The sequence below is a fragment of the Mytilus californianus genome, unplaced genomic scaffold, assembly GCF_021869535.1.
Source record: "Mytilus californianus isolate M0D057914Y unplaced genomic scaffold, xbMytCali1.0.p SCAF_6, whole genome shotgun sequence".
Taxonomy (NCBI): domain Eukaryota; kingdom Metazoa; phylum Mollusca; class Bivalvia; order Mytilida; family Mytilidae; genus Mytilus; species Mytilus californianus.
This window is the reverse complement of record NW_026262712.1, coordinates 69,077,274-69,100,279: the sequence shown is the minus strand read 5'-3', so window position 1 is coordinate 69,100,279 and position 23,006 is coordinate 69,077,274. Positions and strand designations below refer to the sequence as shown.

The following is a 23,006-nucleotide window of genomic DNA, read 5'->3' as shown; positions in this document are numbered from 1 at the left end:
GCAAAAAAAAATATCACAAGTCAAAAATCTCCATCCGTCACCCGATTGCATTTTTGTATGCACATTCAAACACATTCAAACACAAAAAAACATCTATTTGCATAGAAATATAATATATATATTCACCTAAAGGAGCTGATAAAAACTCGTGGTTTTAATTGAATTGATTTCCTGAAAATTAAAACGGAGATACAAAATATGATATACAGTGTAAAATATACCTTTCTTACTCTTTTTAAAAACAAACTGTAGACAATACCATGCAATATGTTATAACAAATAAATTCAAAATCAGCATAACTTACAGTTATAGCTTTGTCGCTTTTTCTTTCGATTTGTTTTAATTTTGTATAGCACTTGGGTATCTTTCGCCTCCTGTTTACGTTGTGTTAGATGCATAAAACATTGTATGCATACTAAATTTTTATGGATCCTCAGTTTTTGTCTCTGTGACAGTGACATGATTTATCTGTTTTTGTTATTCATTTAATTATGTCAATATATTAACTGAACTATTAACAAGTGTTATACAATTGAGATGTTTAGCTAACAATGCATATTTACACAGGTTGAACTAACCATTTCTTTTCAAAAATGCCTGGGATTATGGCATGGTATTGGTTGCAAAAATTTGATATTTTTCATTTAAATACAATATTTCTTATTTAATTGGTATATTTCTTCATTTAAATGCAATATTTTTTTATTTGAATGGTATATTTTTTCATTTAAATGCAATATTTTTATTCAAATGGTATAATTTTTCATTCAAATGGTTTAATTTTTCATTCAAATGGTATAATTTTCATTCAAATGCAATAGTTTTTATTCAATTGGTATAAAATGTCATTTGAATGCAATATTTGTATTTCAATTGGTATAGTAGTTTCTTTTATTTATATGCAATAACTGCATTATGGGAAATTCTTTGACGTCATTAGGTCAAATTTGCAACAACGTTTGTGATTGGTCGGAAATTGTTAGGATTTCTCCCCTTTCTTTCTAAACATGGGTGACCAAGAATTAAAAAATGCGTCAGAATATCGCCCCTCTAGCTAAATCTAACGTTCGTGCGAGTCCTGCACTGGCTGTTAAAGTCTTGTGGTCATAACTAGTATTTCTATTGCAAAATTTCGATGGTCAAAACGTTCGGTCCACTTTTCAAAAACCGTTTCATTGTATATGGATTTATATGCAAGTATATCGTTTTTTTTAAATAGATTAGACACTGTTGGTTTTCCCGTTTGAATGGTTTTACACTACTAATTTTTTGGGGGCCCTTTATAGCTTGCTGTTCGTTTTGAGCCAAGGCTCCGTGTTGAAGACCGTACGTTGACCTTTAATGGTTTACATTTACAAATTATGACTTGGATGGAGAGTTCTCATCGGCACTCATACCACATCTTCTTATATCTATATACAACATAAACCAGACGTTTCTCAGACTGTTTTCTTTTTTTAATAAATCCTTTGCCGCGCGTTGTGTACTGATTGATAACTCAGTCTGGGAGAACAAGATTTATTTCAGTACCAGTTGTAATTAGGTTTGAGCAAACTTCCAGTAATTGCAAATACTCTTATGTCGGTGCTTTGTGTCTATTGTCTTAATGTTAGTTTTTTTGGGTGTCTCGTACCGATCTTTTAAGTTAATTTGCTGATTTGTGCAGGTTGTTATTTTATTGTACTGTTACTCCACTGTCCCAGCTTCGGGATGGGTTGCTCACAAACATGTTGTTGTACTGTTACACCGCTGTCCCAGATTAGGGGAGGATTGGGATCCCGCTAACATGTTTAACCCCGCCACATTCTGTATGTATGTGCTTGTCCCAAGTCAGGAGCCTGTAATTCAGTGGTTGCCGTTTGTTGCTTTGTTATACATATATTTGTTTCGTTCATTTTTTTGTACATTAATTCGGCCGTTAGTTTTCTAGATTGAATTGTTTTACATTTTTGATTTCGGGGCCTTTTATAGCTGACTATGCGATGTAGGCTTTGCTTATTGTCGAAGGCCGTGCGGTGATTTATAGCTGTTGATTTCTGTGTCATTTGATCTTTAGTGGAGAGTTGTCTCATTTGCACTCATACCATATCTTCGTTTTTATATCCACCCTGCCATATTCTTTATTTGCCTGTCCCAGGGATGGAGCCTGTAGTTTAGTGGTTGTCGTTGGTTCCTGTCTCGACTCATATTTGATATTTTGTAAATTGTTTTGTTATGTATAATTAGGCTGTTAGTTTTTTCGTTTGAATTGTTGACACTTTTCATGTCGGGCCTTTTATAGACGACTTTACAGTATCAGGTTTTTGTCATTGTTGAAAGCCTTACGATTGTCTACAAAAAGCATTTGTCTACATGACGACAAAAAGCTCTACAGAGCTTATGTTTGTAGTATTTCATGTAACCCGACTGAAAATATTTTTTTCTTATTTTATCTTATCTTATCTTATCTATAATTGCTTACATACACTTCATATTTGAACTCCGGTGGATAGTTGCCTTATTAGCAATCATATTTCATCTCTTCATTTTTATATTATATACGTGACTTCTAAACTCGTGTTTTCCTGAACAAGCATGAAATAATTTTCACTGGGCGTTAAAATTAGCAACAAACAATCAATCAATTTAAACTTGTGTTAAATAAGAGGAAAACCATTTGATATTTATTTATTTGTTGGAGTGGGGGACAGAAGGATTTCATATATGAATATGGTTGCCTGGTAAGAGCTGAAAAATAGGCATGCTTAGCGACAGATTGAAATGAATAATAATGCCCTCTCTTCCCTTCCCCATCCTTCATCTCTAAATTTAAACTGACCACCACGGAATAGCCCAATAGTGTTGAAAGTAGCGTTAAACACCAATCAATCAAAATCCCTTCCCTAGAATATCAAATAATCGTCCCTTAACTGTTATTGTCCGTGTAGTTCTTATATTTATCCAGCTTATCGTCCTACAGGGATGTCCTACTAAGGCTGTCATACCATAAAAAACGTTTATAAAACAGCTCCCATTCTAATATATCTGCATTCATAAATTTATTAATTTCATTTAGACTAAACGACGCCATGTTTGTTATGTGCCTCTGCCGTCAACCTATCAAAAAAGAAGAGGTGGAAGAGAGCCAGAAGATCTTCCCAATGCAAAAAAAAAAACAGAAATGGACTTCTTCTGGCTCACTTCCGAAGAACAAAAAAAAAACGCGCCCCATTGATATGTTTTAAAAAACGCCTTGCCCCTACCCTTTTTTCCAAAAAAATGGCATTATTAAATATATAAACATATATATAATCATCAAAATTAAAATGCTATTGTATTTTTATAAGACCTACTTTATTACATGACCTGGGACTAATGACATCTATCTATAAGTCCTAGCATACATTAATTATTATAATATGAATATGTTTCTTGTTTTAATAACCACATATGATGCTATGCATGAGTCACCATTTATCAGGACATGCATTGGGTTTACATAGAGAGGATAAGGGACGACATCAGAAAATTAATGAAGGATAAAAAACTTTATTCAAATAGTTGCGGGGGGGGGGGGGGGGGGGGGTCAAACTTGCTGCAAGTTTTGTTTAATTAACATCGATTTTATGTATATCCTTATTGGTCAATCAATTTTTCCAAAATTAAGATAAGAGGGGGGAAGGGGGGTCAGTGAAAAAAACTATATGAATTAAGTTTTTTTTATCCTACATTAAACTTTTGATGTCCCTAATGTGCAAAAAAATAGATAAGGGGCGGGACCAAACCTAACATAATAAAGAAATGATGAAATATACAGAATACGTTGATTGACTTTTGGTTGCCTTATGTCTAGTGGCAAATATGTCACGCATGTTAACGACAAATATAATAGAGATCAAAGGATAAAGAATAGAGTGAAATGGTAAAAACTAAAAGATATAGAATTAAAGAAACGATCTTTGATCTGAAACCCCTACCCTCACACACACACCATAACCATTACTGCCAATACTCGCATATATATTCATCTCTATACAAATATCTAAATTTGAACCAACTCCCCCCCCCCCCCCCCCCCCCCCTCCCCCCCCCCCCCCCACCCCGAGGTTTTGGATTCGCCCCTGTTAAATGTGTCTTATTCTATACATTTCGTACAGGTCTAGATAATAGCTAAACGTACAATCATATAATTTGTTGGATATCTAATTATGTTATATAATGTGTCACAAAATAAACTAGTATACCCCCTTCCCAATGCAGTATTGAAAAGTAAATCATTTAAAATTCCTGAAGATAAAATTTGTTTTGAAATATGCCCTGCGTACTTATTTATGCAAAGACATATAGTAATCATTGAACTACTGTGGGGCTTGAAAAAAAATCTATTTAAGGGATTCAGAGACGAGAACAGTAAAAAAAAAGCTCAGCAACGAATTCTAAATGTAAAATGATTTGCAGCATAAGACATGAGAGCACATATTATAGATAGTATTAAATATGAAGTTCACGCCTCATATAGTGAAGTCCTATGTCATAGGACTTTTGTTGTAACATGGGTTAGTAATGGTTCCAATTTATCCTGAATTGTCTTTATTAAAGAATTAGTTCCGGAGTATAACAGCTTATGTCTCTACATTTTTTGTTCGTCCTGGCCATTATTGAAATTATCAGCCAGTGCACAAACTCGCACGAACGCCAAATTTAGTTAGAGGGGCGATATTTTGACGCGTTTTTTTAATTCTTGGTCACTCAAGTTTAGAAAGAAAGGGGAGAAATCCATACAATTACCGACCAATCACAAACGTTGTTGCAAATTTGACCTTATGACGTCAAAGAATTTCCCATTATGCAATTATTGCATCTAAATGAAAAAATATACCATTCAAATAAAAAAATATTGCATTTAAATGAAGAAATATACCAATTAAATAAGAAATATTGCATTTAAATGAAAAATATCAAATTTTTGCAACCTATACCATGCCATATGGGATAAGTTAAGAATATGGCAGTTCATTTTCATTAGTTCCCTTGTTCGATGAAGTGTAATGTTTGATTTTGTCAGTTGTAATGGATTTCCCCTCTTGCAATTTTCATTTTTCTTAATTTTTGGTTTTTACATTTATAGAACGCCAAACTCTATTAAACTTTTGTTTTGTCAATCTTATAGCCAACCAAATCATATAATGCAGTGATATATATGTTAAACAGTAACATAAATGCATTTGTAATGTATATTTTCATACATCTTCTAATTCACGGTTTTATGCTTGCAACTACAAAACTTGGTTTAGCTATAAATTGCAATTTCGCATATTAAAATGACATAATGTAAAATACATCTTAGCAATAGATATTTTACAATCGTGCTGGTGAAGAAATGAACTACTAAAATGATATTCAAAGTATAACTGTGATAAAAAAAAAACTGACAAGAACAGAAAACAAAACATAACATAGAAAACTGAAACCTTTAAAACAGCTACCACAAAAACCGGGGTTGATATCATGTAAAACAGAAAGGTGGGGGAAACCTACTCCACAGATGAAACACCTCATGTTGCTGATATAAGTTCACCTTTGGTGGACAGTTTTACTTGTTGTACGACAACTGGAACCAATGCTTTAATGGAATTAAAGCTAAAGAATATTGTTTAAATCAGGAAATTGCTGGAATCTTGCTACATACATTGTAGATATGAAAACTCTCAACCGTACATGTAAATAGGTCAATTGGTTAATACATACCGTTTATTCGATCCAAATGCTCTTTAAAATGCATATGATCGCGCATTTATCTCGGAATTTATTCAGCATTTTAGACGACAAATTTACCATTTCTGTCTGCATTTAATGTATGATGCAATCTAGATATAATTGAAACATATATTACCTTTTTCCAAAGTTCGTCGAATTTTTTATTGAGCAATTTAAAATCTTGTTTATCTTCAAGTATTTGTTCCAATACATCTGTCTTTTCACCAAGAAAACAAGTGACAAATACATTCTAAAATATACAAACATTGAAAAAGCATAATGTAGCTTACTCTAAAAATCGTTTTTATATAGACATGGACATGCACTTTCAATGACAGATATACAAGATTCTTCACTTATTTGGTATTAAAGTTTGAGTATACTAGTAGAACTCGGCTTAAATTGGATATCATATTAGAATTTTTCGGGGTTTTTTTTTAGTCTTAAGCCCGTAGATTATGATAGGAAATATTTTGACTTGATGATTGTTTAAACAAACTTGTTCTTAAAAGATACTTATCTAACACCATAGTAAATTCTTTAACATTGTTTTGATCGGTACTGAGATTATTTTTGTTTTTGATTAATAACATTCTCTCAATATTGTGTACTCATCTTGTTGCAGTGTACAAAACTAAAAGTACGCGTTTTGCAGACTGCTTATGACAACTGACGACGCATTTACTGTCGATGCATTCGGTTTAACGTATTTTTTGTTATTTTGATGTGTTTTTCTTTTAAATATCATTACGAGATTTAAACATCAGTAAATAACTGGTAATGTCGCCTTAATTTACCCTTAATTAGTTGCATACGAACTGACTGATACTTTACTCTGAACAAAAACATGATACATTTTTAGTTGTAATTGACTTTTACATACATTTCGGTAGCTGCAGGTTTTCATAGAATCGTTCTTTGTTTTTTCTTTTTTTATGCTAGTTCTTTTTTTTATGATTTTAGCAAATCTTCTGAGTCAAGCCATTTTCATCTTGTTTTTAATTACCTTTTCCCCTGATTTTTACCAAACAAAGAAGACGTATCACACTGGGTTTGTACTTAAATTAGCAACACAAAGGATGCCACATGTGAAATAGGATCTTCTTATCCTTCATGGTCCTTGTATCACCCACGAGTTCTAGTGGGGTTTGTATTGCTCCGTCCGTAGTTGTCGATATTGTGTTTTTGTGTACTGTTATTTGTCTTTTTTTTTGTAATGGTTTTTATCTTCGATTTGGAATGTCCCTTTTGAAACTTTTACAATTACCTTGATTACACAACTGTCTCCGTTGTGGGGTGTTTGCACATGTTTGAACCTGTTAATTCTTTACGTGAGTGAGCATGTCATCTAATGGATGTCGTTAGTAGCTATCTGTTATGCTTTTTGTTTTTGGTAATTGCTTTCTCATAGATAAGACCATTGGTTTACCTCAATTAGTTCATGGCTACCAAGAAATATGCGTCTACGAAAACGTGATGATAAAAACAGACGACATTATAACAGTCAATAGGTGTCAACAAAACATGACACAAACATAAAGTTAATTTATTGCTTTGATAGAACATAAAATAACGAAACTACCGAACTCTAAGGAGACTCCGTTAACAAATGGCATAATCAAAATCAAAAACACTTTCCGGTGATAATTGGTATTAATCGCTGTATTACGACGTGGTTTGATTGAGAGAGAGAAAATAACGCTGATTTCAAAGGGATTGTTAAATCCTTGTCTAAGAGATTCTTAAAGATCTTGAAGTTGTACAAACTTGTTTATTTTCCTGTGTCCATTCAGTTTTTGAATTGTAACCTGCAAACAGCTCTCTTCTGGTAAGACAAGCAAGGTCAGCAACATACTCCGAAATATATACTCCTTCATTCAAAGGAAGATATTGCGTTTTCAAGATTTCTTCATCTGAAAAAAATATATAAACTTCAGCAATTTTTCTGTTATCTTAAAAAATGAGACCACAAAGATATACGTTGATATATATCTTTTGTGAGTTTAGATACATCAACATTGCCTCGATCTATCAATTTGTTAAGTTTAATATAAATCATTGAAATAGTTATTTCAAAGATAAAGGAAGATGTTATATGAGTGCCAATGAGAAAACTCTCCATCCAAGTCAAAATTTATAAAAGTAACCCATTATAGGTCAAAGTACAGTCTTTAACACGGAGCCTTGGCTCACACCGAACGGCAAGCTATGAAGGCCCCAAAAAGTACTAGTGTAAAACCATTCAAACGGGAAAACCAAATGTCTAATCTATATAAAAATCGAGAAACACTGATGAACCACATCAACAAACGACAACTACTGAAAATCAGATTCCTGACGTTTTAATGGTACCAAAGCTTCACCCTTATCTGAAACAATAGTGTAACATCACAACATATAAAAACACACTATAAAATATCAATTGACCTGCCTTAACTCAATCAAAGGACATAATAATACAAGTGAACATACACTGAACGAATAAAGTTGACCCTCCATTTTAGTTGTATCCACTAAGAGAGATATTTTTCCGTCGATTTCATTTTGTGTTTGTACCTTTTGTTTGACAATCATATAAATGTTAAAAGAGCATCAAGTACAATTAAAAAAAAAAAAACATAAATCCCTTTTTTCTTTGTTTCAAAAATTTATTAGCCTTAACACATTAGTAATGGTAAAAAGAGGCAACAATAGTATACCGCTACTTTATAGTCATATATGGATTAAGCGAAAACGAACCAGGATCACAAAACAAACCCGAGAGAAACACATCAGCCATAAGAGGAAAACAAATGGTCAACAGAAACACTGAACTGCTACAAAAACAAACGTCAACATACATAGAAACAGACTCGTTGATAATAAATGCCATTTCTGACTTGGTAATTGACATTTAAAAAAAACAATGGCGGGTTGAACCTGGTTGTATGGCTAGCCAGACCTCCCATGTAGATGGCAATATTAAAAATATTGCTAAAATGACTACATGACGTGACAGGAATACAGTACAAATAAAAGTAAGAACACTCAGGACAGAGAAATACATATGAAATAATATAAAAGTTCATTACATCATGAAAACCTCAGAATAACAACAGACGCCTCTCATGAATTTACGATAGTTTACCAGTTCACCACACTAACATTATGAATTGTGCGTCACACAAGTGTATCAACATCATAAAAAGACGTGTTTCTTACGTTTCTAATCACAAGTTTATTTTTTAAAATATTAAATAAAATTGAGATGAGGTTATTTTGGTTTTATTTTGATGTTATTTCATGGATTAATGGCTTGCAAGTCAATAATTTAACACATTCACGCAGATTAAATAGGTTTGTCAGTGATCATCAATTTGCCAGCTATTATCCTTTTAAAACCAGTCAAATTAAATGTTTACTTTTTTTATGCATAAAGACAAACGTCAAATCACAAAAATACTGAACTCTGAGGAAAATTCAAAAAAGAAAGTCCATAATGAAATGACAAAATCAAAATCTCAAACACATCAAACGGATGGATATCAACTGTCATGTTTCTGACTTTGTACAGACATTTTCGTATGTAAAAAACTGCGGATTGAACCTGGTTTTATAGCTAGCTAAACCTCTCACTTGTATGATAGTTGCATCAAATTCCATTATATTGACAACGATGTGTGAACAAAACAAACAGACACAATCGGTAAAAATGTCAAAAATAGGGGTACAGCAGTCAACATTGTGTTATCATCTGAATCACTATAAAAACAATCAAATGTAACAAAGAAGCAGAAAAAGGCATACATCAAATTTATCAATCTCATTTTGCTTTTTTATTTCACGATTTTATTTATCTAGTATGTAAAATCTACCCATACAGGATTGAAAGATTTAAAGTTCTTGGACCGAATCCTTAAACTGACAGTCACATGATTAGATTAACATTAACTCTTACGTAGAATCGCGCGTTTGACGTCACACAGGTAGATATAAAATAATGTTGTCGTTCAAAGTATGACGGGATACATAAGTACAGAGTCACCTCAAAGTGATATCACAAAATACAGTAATATTAATAAAGATAAATAAAACAATACTATAACACTCTATTAAGATGATAAACAACGTCAGTACGGAGAATCTATACTTCAAGACCATCGTGTATTATTCGTGAAGTTTATACGGAATATTTATGAACAAGGTCTTGGTACCTTCCGATGAACGTTTTTTAGACAAAAGACGAGACGTTCTTTGACACATGTTTGATGTACCCCCGGTTCATCAACTTTCTGCTTAGACACTAGTGACGTTTTGCAAAGTCTGAATAGGAGCTGCAAGCTCTTGAATACCGAAGAAGTTGAGAAAATTATATCCCATATGCAGGTGAAGTTGGTATATTACTACCAAGGTTGGGGAAATTGATAATTTCTAAATTAGAATCGACTCGTTTGTCATACATTCTGGTACTGAGATGACTGTGTATTCGAGCTTGTGCTTTTGGTCTGATTATACAATTTTGTACTCTGGTAAAATATGGTATACCAGCAGCTAATCTGATGAAATTATGGTCATGATACAAAGAAGTTATATTCACGATAGAAAAAGCACATAAAATATGATGAGTTATCAAAATGAACAAACCTTAAGTGCCAGTCTGCCTAAGGATCAGGCAGTGACCAAAACATGATAGTCTCAGATTTTCATGAAAACTTGCAAAAATCATCTGAATAACATCTTATAAAGAAGAAAACTACTTTTCAGACCAATTACATATGGTTGCTATGGAAACATATTCATTTGATTTTTCCAAAGAATGAATTATTGAGATTAGCATAAAACTCACAGTTTTTCACTATTTCAGTCTCACGAATACTGCTGTTCATATAATATGTAGTATTTCTCCATTGTACTGCAACTTTTTCAACTATCAAATATTCTTGAAGAACAGCTGTTTTGATGACATTCTATTTCATTCTAGAAATTTTGGGATACGGATGGTCTCCATGGACCATTATGTCCAAAAAAGCCAAAAAAAAGGCCAGAAATCAATGTCAATTTTTTTCTATTACCAGAACAGCACATACATGGTGTTACTAAATATGGAAGAAGTAGTGGTCATACTTTTACTATTTCATAAAAGCTCGGTGTTTTTTTTCTCCAAATATTGAGTAACCATAGCAACAGAATTAACCCTATAGCAACAAAGCTAAAAAAAACCAAATTGTAACAAATGTATTTAATATTTAAGTCTAAATACATATAAATGGACTAAATATGATTTATTGTCAATTGTTCCTGGTTTTGGCCGGAAAGTATAACATAGCAAGCGAAAAATGTCCCTAGCAACCAAAATGAACAAACTTATTTTTTTTTTTTTTTTTTTTATACAAAAATATTCTTCATTTAAAAAAGTGACAATTCAGTGGTCAGATATCAATCATTTCTATATAAAATAAGTAAATTATACAATATCTACATTCCATTAGCAACAACCTAAACCCCCTAGTAACAAAATAGATTCTTACCTGCCAGACCTAGATAGACATCTATCCCTTACAATCATTCCATACACCTCACATAGTTGACCTACTGCTTATAGTATAAGAGAAATGAACCAATTCATGCATGTAACTTTAACCTTGATCACTGATCCATGAAATGAGGTTGAGGTCAGGTGAACAATATCTGACCGACATGGAGACGTAGCAAGTAACCAATATACCAAATATAATTATCCTAATATTATTCATAATAAGTGAAAAATTCACATGACCAAAAAACTAAAAAAAAATTCAAGCAGTCAATGAACCATGAAAATGACTTGAGGTTCAGGACATTGGCCATATAGAAACTTTGTAACATAAGATATCTGCACACAAGGTCTTCTTATTTATATTAAGAATCCAGGTCTTCTACCTTCTCAAATATAATAGTTGACTCTGCCACCGTCGGATAGTGATGCCTTTGTCTGGCATACTGCGACACTGCGAGGCAAAAATGTATGTCATAATAAACATGCAACATTTAAAAAAAACATAATAAATTGCACAAATTATTGCATTCATTTATTATTATATTTTTAAAGATAACGGACAAAATTAGAGACTAATTTATGCTAACACAGGAAAAGCTCTTCCAAATTCTGATTTCAGAATACAAGTTCTTATCATTGAGATACTCAACCGATCTCAACATTCAAATGTTTTTAAAACTTCTGTCAAATACATGTTACTCCTGACTTTACAGTTTTCCGATTGTTCAGAGTCTTCTTATATTCATCATGTCTTATTATTTTATCTGTCATTCAGATTTGGTATATCTGTTCTTTAGGTTCAAACATGACTATAAATTTTCTCCATGAAAAGAGGCTAAGTTGTCATCCATTAATTTGAGTACATGTATGTGGACAAGCGGACCAATTTATAATATGTGCCAGGTGGACGATTTTTTTTTTTTGTTTTTTTTTTTTTTTTGCTTACCGGTGATTTTGCAATCACTCGTCATTTTTCCCTTTAGAAATATCAAAAGTATTTCTTTATTTTTTTTCATTTAAATATGTAAAATGTACACTTTCTTTTAGACGATAAAGAAATCGACTGATTTTGACGATTCAAGTAAATTTTTACTCCAAAATTAACAGTAAGGATAATTTTTTGAGGCCTCTAACAAATCACAATAACTTAAGGATATTTTGACAAATCACGGTAAAATTTTAACGAATTTGACGCTAATGGCAGCCTTAAATGACCGTTTGACGCACGACGGTAAAGAGCATTCCTACCTTCAAATAAAACTATCTTATCATAAGTGGTTTACTGATCTACATGAAATCACAAAGTTTAAAATGTAAACTAGTTGATAAAATGACAAGATCAATAGACCATGACTAAGGGCCGCAGTAAGGGGACAGGACAAAATAATCTCCATGGGTCTAAGATGCATCAAATTGAATGCTTATGCAACTTTAAATCAAAAAATGTTGCTGACAATACACGTGTAGGTGATTTCTGCATAACTCTTGTTTCGCATTGGCAAAATTTTACCTAAGTACATGTAGTTCCAGCAGTAAATGTAGGTCATATTGACCTAGTTCTTGTTGAACATAACATATATATACATGTATATCCTATATCATAAGATGAATTCACCACTTGCTCAAAACTGAACCAATGAACCAACATGCAAAAATCTTTTTGTAAATCAGCATTTGCATACTGACGGGGAAATCTTTAATAACGAGCTGTCCCGTTGTGGATGGGGATGAAAAAAAACATCTTGTAGCTGAAGTAATTCTTATCTATTTCTAAAATCACAAAATCATGTATAAAAAGATATTTCACCTAAAAATATGGACCCACTAGTGTGAGTGGGTTGAAGTAAACATTCAATAACTGGAATTTACTGGTATACATATAAAATATCTAAATTCAAATAATTTGTAGCTCTGCAATTCAATAGTCTTCTGTAAACAGTTCTGTCAAATATCAAAGGTATGTGTCTTACAAATCAACTCAGCAATTCAGCAAATCCCTGAAGAAAAATTTGTTAAGTCTGATAAAAATATATATACATGTACATGAATATGAATGAAGGAATGATATTATTTATACAATACAAATTTCTTTGTAGTTCTTACTTCAGACCAATGCAATAAGTGACAAATAACATTAACTAAGAAAAATAATTTCCCTAAGTACAAGTTATGCAAAATATGTTTTTAACTCCTGAGAGCTAGAGTTTCAAGGCTTTGGGTTAAACAATTTTGGTAGATTCAAAAATTATAAATCAGGTATTGGGCCTAAGGCAGACCAAAAATGTGTGTGTGTTTAAAGTACTAAAAAAACTGACCCTATATTTTATGATTAAAAATGCCTGGAAAGTTTTACTTGTCATTTTTAAATAGCACTGATAAAAACAACATATTCCTCTCATTAAGCCAATAACTGAATAAGGTACGGTTAAATCATCAAATAAAAAATATTTCCGTAATTTGTAGAAGGCCTATTTGAAAAAAAATTAGTTGTTCATTGGATAACCTTACCTATGCATAAACATTTCTGTAAGTTTTTAACAAGCCCTATTTATATTGCGTCAAATTATTTCCCCTTTTTAAACTGGTCAAAAACTTTAAAAAATATTTTTCCTACATATCTAACCTAATTCTTTCTGCTGCAAATCGAAACACTGGTGCTATCTTTTTAGGCCTAAATGCATCATAATGTATGAAACTTAAACATTTGCTTTCAAATACATGTGAACCTTCCTTTAGAAGGGCAATAATTCATTTGTCAGGGCCAGTGGTCTTCTTCAGTTTACAAAAGTAGTACAAACTCAAATTTTGGCATTATTACTATTTTTTCTAAACATCCTTTATAAAATATGAGAAAAAAAAACAGTTTACTTCTTTTCAATCTAACAGAAAAAATCTGCCAAAAAACAAAATATGAATCTGATAATGAGCCCCCCCCTCCCTTTTTTTTATATTCATGTTGAACCTAAACCATTTTCAATTTTACAGTAAAATATATAATCGGGGAAGAGAATGGTGTATGACCAAAATTATCTTTTGAATACATATAATAATAATATGTAAATAGTGTACCTTGTAATTCTGTAAAACCTAGAAGAAAGGCCCTGCTCATCTGGAAAGGCACTGTTCTAGCTGGCTTTGATCCTTCCTTTGTGAGACGGTTGTGCACAACCAACATTCCTTTTCTTTATCTCATGCATAATCCTAAGGTTAGTTGGTGTTTTCGACAAACAAAGGATCCCAAACAAATGTGCATGAATGAAGGGGGAAAAGATCCCAATATTGTAAAAATTCAATTTTTCCTCCGACTTCATTTTTGCATATTTTAATCCTAGGGAAGTGGTTCAACAATTCTATTACATTGTCCAATAAGCTTGTTGTCTTTTCATCCTTAGAATACTGTGAATTCCAACATTCGTCGTCAGATAAGATTGAAAAACCACAGTTAAACATTGTCTGCCACATGCATGACACTAGTATTGTTTACACCAAAAGAGTTATGCTAGGAAAAGTAACTCTGTAATTTGTGTTCTTTCATGAACAATTGGATTGACTAAAGGTCACATATTTTGTGGGTGAGAAGACTATTTGAAATATGTAATGTTTTGAATTTTTTAGAATTTGCCTGATTCTCAAACAGACTGGCACTTAAGAAGAAAATTATACTTGATATATTACTAGTACATATGATTATATATATATATAAGCTTAATATGAATGTAAACGAGATTCTGATTAACCACGAACTATAAAAATTGACATTTAAAATTTAGTGTTTGCATTTCTTTTTAATTTGTTTTAATATGAACATGATAAGAAAACAATCACTAGATGGCATTATCATTTTACAATCCGACGTTTTGATATTGTATCTGTTCACTCAGAAAACAACATGACAGACTTAAAGTTCCTTTCTGTTATAAGGTTAAAGATTGTGGTTATACAGGATATATTAGGATTCATTTCAAATCTAAATATATCGTTTTTAAGTACAAGGCATAAACACCAAATTTTAATTTCAAACAAATTCGTTTAGTAGTTTGTAGGAATATATATACCGTGCTTTTCTTCAAACGACCATGCTCGTAACATTCCATCAGTAATTCGTTCCCATAACGTGTCATGTTCATCTATTTTAATGTCAAACACTGAAATCTGTAAATGATAACAAAAAGTTGAAAAAACAAACTGTAACTGACAAGTGTCTATTTTATTCACCATGCATTTGCAATTTGTTTTGCTTTTCAATAATAGAACATTTGTATGTATTTGAAAAATAAGATTAGAGTATTTGTGCTTCTGTCCTATAATACGTCATTGTTTCAACCGTCTAAAGAATTGTTTATGTCAATTGTATTATGGCTTTAAGGAATGATTGTAATATTTTTTCTGTTTATGAAGAAATAACATTAAAAATGTGGTGCACACTGAATAACCCGCGTAGCTGGTTATTTTCAAGTGTGCACCACATTTTTTATGTTATTTCGAATAGGCAGAAAAAATATTACAGTCATTTCTTATAATTTAATTCTAAATTCCATTTTAAACCTGAGTAAACCATGAAAAAACGTTGATGACGTCACGGTCACATGACAAAATTATGTCTATGAGCTGATAAACAAAACAACGTCAGCCAATCAGAAGACGCGTTACATCCACAATTAAATTATTAACAAACGTAGTCCATACATTTTCTGTTTTTCGTCTGGTAAATGTATGTAGAAAACCAAGATACATACCTAAATATCGACAACAGTAGAACTCATAAATTAATAACGAATAGAACTCACCGATATAAACAAAAACTAGATTTTCATTACCTTAGAAAAAGTTCAATGAGACGACGTACTTGTTTTTTTCGATTTAGCATAGAGAATAGTATTGTAGTGTAAAGAATAGAAAAAATCAGTTAAATTGGAAAACATCGCATGTAGGTTTTAAAAGAAATATTTTTTAGAAACAAATTCTGACAAACAGCGATAATTCAAAATACTTGTATCTGAAATGGAGGTAATGTTTAATTTTTTACAAACATGTTAATGATATTACGTCAGAAGTAGGTGTAAAAAGTTCAAGTTAGTTGATATTACTACATCTTGGACAAGACAAACCTCATACAACAATAATTGTGTATTTGCATCAAAACATTTAAGTCAATCAACAATTAAATAGAAACACAAACAAGACCATACTTAAAAGTCATACGAAATTCTTGCAATTATAATGTTTTCGAAATTATAAGAACAATGAATGCATATATACTTAATTAAATCCTGTCTGCACGGTTTTTTGTTTTTTTTTTTTTGTTTTTTTTTTGTTTTTAATTCATTACGCATCTTTTTATCGCGTATCATCGACATACAACATCTGATTTACTAATTGTTGATCGCAAGTTAATTAAAACTTGAGTCTATCAACAGTCAACACTGAGCAAGCTATGCACGTAATAAAAAGGTGAATTAATAGAGCTATGACATTTAGTTTTTTTTCATTTCCATGCGTTACCATTTGTAAATTTAATGTTCCTCAACAGTTGTAAAGGAATAAAAATAAGCGTTGTTCATTTGTTCTTTAAAATGATATGTACCTTTTCTGGTGCACGTTTGTTAACACTCGTATGTCGCAGTTTCCCGCTCTTATTTGCGCTGACGTTCTAAACAACAGAGAATTCGTAGTTAAGGTCACTGCATATGGGAAAATAACAGTACGGAAAGGTAATAATTCCATAGCATAAAATTGAGAATTTAAGCATTATTTTGTTTGATTACACTTTTTATATTTTTTTATGAAAAATAAATAAATACCATCCATTCCCTTTGAACGATCAATTTGATGACTTCCTGTATCTTGTTAAAAAGTGATTTGGTGAAACGTCTAGCAAACATTATTGGTAGTTCTCTCTTTAGGTTTGCAAAGCTACATATAAAAACAAATAACAAAATCTTAAAATATGCATTTACTTCAAATAGAACATCAACATATAACTTCAAAATAGATTTTGCGTGTGCAAGATAATAATTTACCATCAAAACTGCATTCATAATTTGTTTTTGAATTGAAAATCATATGATTTAATTATCGGACAGTGACTATAACAGTTAGTCATCACGATAGATTTTAGACTGTTGTGAATGAATTGAGTTATACTTGAATTATGTTTGGTATCCCTTTATTAGATATTATTGTATAATTAAAATGACGAGGTTGTTGAGCAATACAGTGGATCACGTATAGTGTAAAATATTGTGTTTATTTTTTTTAAATATCATTTCAAAACCCATTACAAAGTGTTGTCTTATGTGATAAACAAAGATATTTTGCTATTTTATGTATTGCTGATTATATATACAACCAAGTCTAAATTGAAACCAACGTTCAAACCTATGATTTTGTTGGATAAAAAGCCGCAATTTTTATACGTGTGCATGTAAAACAAATGTCTTGGTAGAGGGGTCTAATTACAGCAAAAAAAACATTTTCCAAAAGACCAAAAAAGTGAAAAGTATATTTTAACAAATCGCATTTGACAAACAGGTCAAACAACTGATCTTCTTGAACCCTGCTGGCTTTCATTGCCGATTGCCAAATAAATAGATCACGAGATGTATCATATATCTTAATTATTAATTTAATACTTAATAGAAAACAATAAACTTGCGGAGAAGATGATATACCGCAAACACGAGGTGCAAAAATTTGTACATCACATCCGGATTTCGACAATTAATGTCTCTTCAATGATGTTAGAGATCGAAACGTTATTTGGAAGGCCATATAATTTACCTCAATTTAGGATAGACTCCTAAATGTTAAAGAGCCGAAATAGGATGAACGGATCATATTAATCTGAAGGAAATATAATATGATTATATATATATATAAATATAATTATCTGTCTGGGGAAAACTTTTGAAGATCAAGAACAAAGAGAAAAAAAGGTCAATGTCATTTGATTATGTATCAAAGCTAATCAAATAAATTCAGAAATAACATGTGCACTTCAAGTTTCAACAGTTATTGTATGCAAATTCGAATTCAAAGGTTATTTATACACAGCTACTTTAGTACAAGTAATCTTGATGTACAGTTCTAAGGATGCATATTAAATGTACATCTGTAAAGCTGTATATAAAATGTACAGCTGTAAAGCTGTATATAAACTGTACATCTGTAAAACTGTATATAAACTGTACATCTGTAAAGCTGTATATAAACTGTACATCTGTAAAACTGTATATAAACTGTACATTTTTAAAGCTGTATATAAACTGCATCTTGTATGAAACGATATCTATCCACAGTTGATATACATTTTTACAGATGTACAGTTGATATACAGCTTTACAGATGTACAGTTTATATACAGCTTTACAGATGTACAGTTTATATACAGCTTTACAGCTGTACAGTTTATATATAGCTTTACAGATGTACATTTGATATGCAGTTTTTGAACTGTACATCAAGATTTTTTGTACTAAAGTAGCTGTGTAGCAAGTTGTTTTGCTTGATACATGTTAGAGATAATACTTTAACATGCCTGGATGTAAAACGTGTCCCCGATTTTTTCTTTACGATAAGGGAATAACAAATTAATTCTGAGTAATTTTCTTTCGTTGAACTTCTGGTATCAGTGTTTTTTCAACTTAAATATCACTCTTTCGTATATACATGTATGTCTTTTTTATTATTAAATCATCAATTAAGCTATTACTCCTTTAAGCATAACGCAATGAGGTCTGCAGCTCCCCCAGTTCCTTTTACAACCACTACTGACATATCACTGTATATTGCTCTCAAAACATGTTCTAAGGTGTCTAAATCACCATTCAGCACTAATAAGGCAACTGGAACTCGAATCGCTGAAATAAACGTTAGCCATGAATATTATTCCTATCTAGCAGTCAACAATTATAGTCATGCAGCTACAGTATATGTTAACCATATAATCAATTAAAAAAGTAAGAAAATGTCCTCACAAATATTGGTATGCATGGTTGCCAAAGCAACCAAGTCAATGTTTCTTCCCGTAAATGTTTGGGATATACATAGCAAAAATAAAAAAAAACTTTAAATTCATTGTGAAGCAAGACAAGATTTAAATTTTATTGTTTCCTGCTCTTTGGTCGGCCGGTTGTTGACTCGTTGATACATTCCCTTTTCTCATTCTAAATTTTATGTTTGTTAAAAAAAAAATGCAGAAACATGATACCAAACCATCAAAACTGCAAATGCCATATATGAAAATATGCTGTCTGATTATTGTTACAACCCAATGATAAGGGATAATTATTCGCCGTTCTTGTAAGGGCAAATTTTACACACTTTTTGATAAACCAAAAATACATGTTTGCATCAACCTCTATCTAAATTATGGAAATAAATATAAAGTATAATATTTTTCTTGTCAAAAACTTACAATACATTTATGGGACTCAAAGTTATCAGATGTGAAATGTTATGTTAGGGATGCCTTTTTTTCTCTATTAATCTAATCAATATTCATTTGTTTGTTCATTCCCCTCCCTCTAATCCCTTTTCAAATGTGACATCTATTCCAATATCCGTGTTTGATGTTTGTAGTTTACAAACATCAAAATTATGTATTGTGTAAAATTATTTCCTTTCTCCATTTAAACTGTATAACTAACAACAAAATTATTTTCATTTACCTGTATATAATATTATTGTAAATGGCGGATTTTTTCAAGGTTATTGTTGTTTTTCTAAAATTGTTTAACATTTCACAGCGGTATAATACTTTTACTTTAATTATTCATCCCTTATCATATTGATTTTGTATTTACATTATATCATATATCAAATTTATTCGTTCAGTGTATGTTCACTTGTGTTAATATGTCTTTTGATTGAGTTAAGCCATTTCAATTGATATTTTATAGTGTGTCTTTCTATGTTGTGATGTTGCACTATTGTTTCAGATAAGGGTGAAGGTTGGTAGCTATAAAAATGTTTAAACTCGCTGCATTTCATTGCCCCTGTCCTAAGTCAGGAATCTGATGTTTTGTATTTGTCGTTTGATTGTGGTCATAAGTCTTTCTCGTATCTCGTTTTGTATATAGATTAGACCGTTGATTTTCATGTTTGAATGGTTTTACACTAGTCATCGTTGGGGCCCTTTATAGCTTGCTGTTCTGTGTAAACCAAGGCTCCGTTTTGAAGACCGTACTTTTACCTATAGTGGTTTGCTTTTGTAGATTGTGACTTGGATGGAGAGTTGTCTCATTGGCACTCATACCACATCTTCTTATATCAATATACACATTTGTTTCAAACGGTTAATACAATGTTTAGTTAAAATATCTTTAATATTTGACGGAAACAAAGTTTATGTAGAATGGTTGAGTGTATTTTGTTTGAAAACAATTATATATTAAGTGGATAGGATACAGAAAAAGTAGTACCGTTCATGTCATTTTATGTACCTGTGCTCATGAATTGCCTCTAGATGCCGCTTATCAGTCGTTTTGAAAGTGTGCGTAAAGTTTTATTAAGTTGATTAATCATTTGTTTCGGGCTTAAGCTCAAAACCAAATGATTTGATATGCAAAGGTTAAATTGGTCAAAGGACTTGAATCAAAAAGCGAAATGCCTAAGGACAACTTATTCGTTAAATGTTTTATACATTATTGAAATATTAATTATATATAAATAGCGAAGCTTAGCTCATAGTAAAACAGTGATGTTTAACAAAATACATACGCGCAAGCAATGGTTACTTGGTAGATCTTACAATAAAGGTTTAGTTGGTAGATGTTACCATCAGGGCTTTACTGTCTTGAATATCAGTCTAGCTTATACGTGTAGCACACTTTATTTCTTAGAATTGTCTATTCAGTTTTTGTAGTCAAGTACAACATGTAAATTAAATTTCAAGTAAGATATACTATTCTTAGAGGGAAGCTTCAAAGTAAACTTGATAACATAATACACAGTGTACTCTTACTTGACAGCTTATCGAGTGCCTTTTGTCCATCTTCAAACGGTACCTGGCCTGTTGAGTTGATATAACTTTCGAGTTCGAGTAACTGAAAGTTATATTCACAATTGTACATAATTAATATTCTGCATACAATAAACAGGTATATATCAAATGTGTGGTTTCACTTATAGCATACATTTTTTTGCCAGATGTAATCTTCACCAAATTTAAGATAAAGTCTTCCTGATCTTGGAAGCTACTTATGTATTCACACGTTAGAGGTATGAAATATAATGAATATCTTGAACACAAAAGTAATGGAAAGAAGGATATAACATATATGGTGATTATATATCGATACTGAATATGTAGTGGAACAAGTGTAAGCATTTGTTTACAATTTCCAGTGACTTGATAGTAAATAGACATACTATTCATCTCCACTAATTAGCCAAAAATATATAGACTGTCTAAAAGAAAGTATAAAATATATCATCTATTCCAATCGAGTTATATTTTTTATTACATTTCCCTCTGTTATGCAGATATCGACTAACAATCTTGAAGTAATTGCACATAATACAAGATACGATATTACATCTGCAATATGTATAAGTACACCGTCAGGTAACAAATAGTTCATCAAGCTTACCGTGTTTTCAAAGCATTCATTGACAAGCCTTGTGTGCAATTTGATTGCCTATTCTCCTATTTTGTCATCCATACTTTACTTGTTACGAACAAAACGACGAGTGGAACAAGTTTCATAGGTGAATCAGTACCTATCTTCCCTTGCGGAGTACAAGAAGTCACTCCGTTTTTTTTTTTAATAAATTCGAATAATTGTCTATTTTTTTCATGGAGTATTTTGTAGACGATCTTAATTTTTTTTTCGTTGTTTTGTTTGTTGTTGTTGTCTTTAACCTATATGTGGTTTGTTGGTTCTCTTTGACAGATGGATATCGAATATCCTTTCTGTATCTTTCGCCTCTTTAAAATGTAAAATATGCATTTTAAGTCGAGAAGGCTAGTGTGATTTTGAATAATTATGCCCTCTTTTTGTTTAATTAAATAAAGAAATAGTCTGGTACATTTTATCTAATTAATATAAATTTATCAGGTGGTGACTGTGTTTGATTTTATTTGAAAAAAACACGACTGTATAGCTTATAAAACAAATTCATTAGATTATACAAACGCATTCTACTTACTTCTATATCATCTTTAAAATGCCTACGTGTCCATTGTGTAGGTTGCTGTTTGTTCTAGGAAAGAAAAAAATATAAGCAATTTAAGAAAGGAATTATTTATTTAAAACACAAGGCGATGGTTGCTGTCCAGATGTTTGCGCCATAGCAATTATATTGCCATGTCAAATTGTAAGAGTATGCTTTTTACTGACGATCCTTTATTTTTAATAGCATTTGCAGAAGAAACATTCAAATACAATTTAGTTGATACTTCTGGTGGACTGCCTCTCTAAACGGTAATCTTAGATCCGCATTCAGTGATTTGATACGTACATGATTTAAAGCATACTTTTCTTGAAACATGTGTGGTGTAATTTTGAAATAGCTAAGGCAATATGCGGATCCAGGGGTGTGTGGGGCGGGGGCCACTTTTCTGGGTAAATTTTGGTTGATTATATAGGGAATCACTAAAGCATGACTCGAGCGGGCCCCACACACAAACACATTATGAAAATGTCTGGACCCGCTCCATGATCAACATTACCGTAAATTGAAAAATTTTGGCTTCGGGATATTTTGGCGGTTTTCTGTCGAAAGGCATGTATTTTATTTTTGGTATGTGTA

General features: G+C 31.6%; 1 protein-coding gene across 1 annotated transcript; it reads right to left on the bottom strand.

Annotated features, from left to right (window-relative positions):
- Positions 1-7,468: 7,468 nt before the first annotated feature.
- LOC127706585 (uncharacterized) lies at positions 7,469-22,451 on the bottom strand. Its single transcript, XM_052211242.1, has 6 exons — positions 22,404-22,451; positions 21,217-21,298; positions 18,964-19,111; positions 17,054-17,165; positions 15,308-15,404; positions 7,469-7,650 (listed from the first exon to the last, which is right to left on the bottom strand). The coding sequence occupies exons 3-6, from the start codon at positions 19,026-19,028 to the stop codon at positions 7,469-7,471; spliced, it is 456 nt and encodes a 151-aa protein (XP_052067202.1). The 5' UTR covers positions 19,029-19,111; positions 21,217-21,298; positions 22,404-22,451.
- Positions 22,452-23,006: the final 555 nt, after the last annotated feature.

Excerpts from the sequence above, each read along its gene's own strand:
- LOC127706585 (XM_052211242.1), bottom strand. The coding sequence starts at position 19,028 with ATGTCAGTAGTGGTTGTAAAAGGAACTGGGGGAGCTGCAGACCTCATT. Across the intron at positions 17,166-18,963 it reads ATTGCGTTATGCTTAAAGGA|CTTTGCAAACCTAAAGAGAG; the intron begins GTAATAGCTTAA and ends TTTTATATGTAG. Across the intron at positions 7,651-15,307 it reads GTCGTTTGAAGAAAAGCACG|ATGAAGAAATCTTGAAAACG; the intron begins GTATATATATTC and ends TATTTTTTTCAG.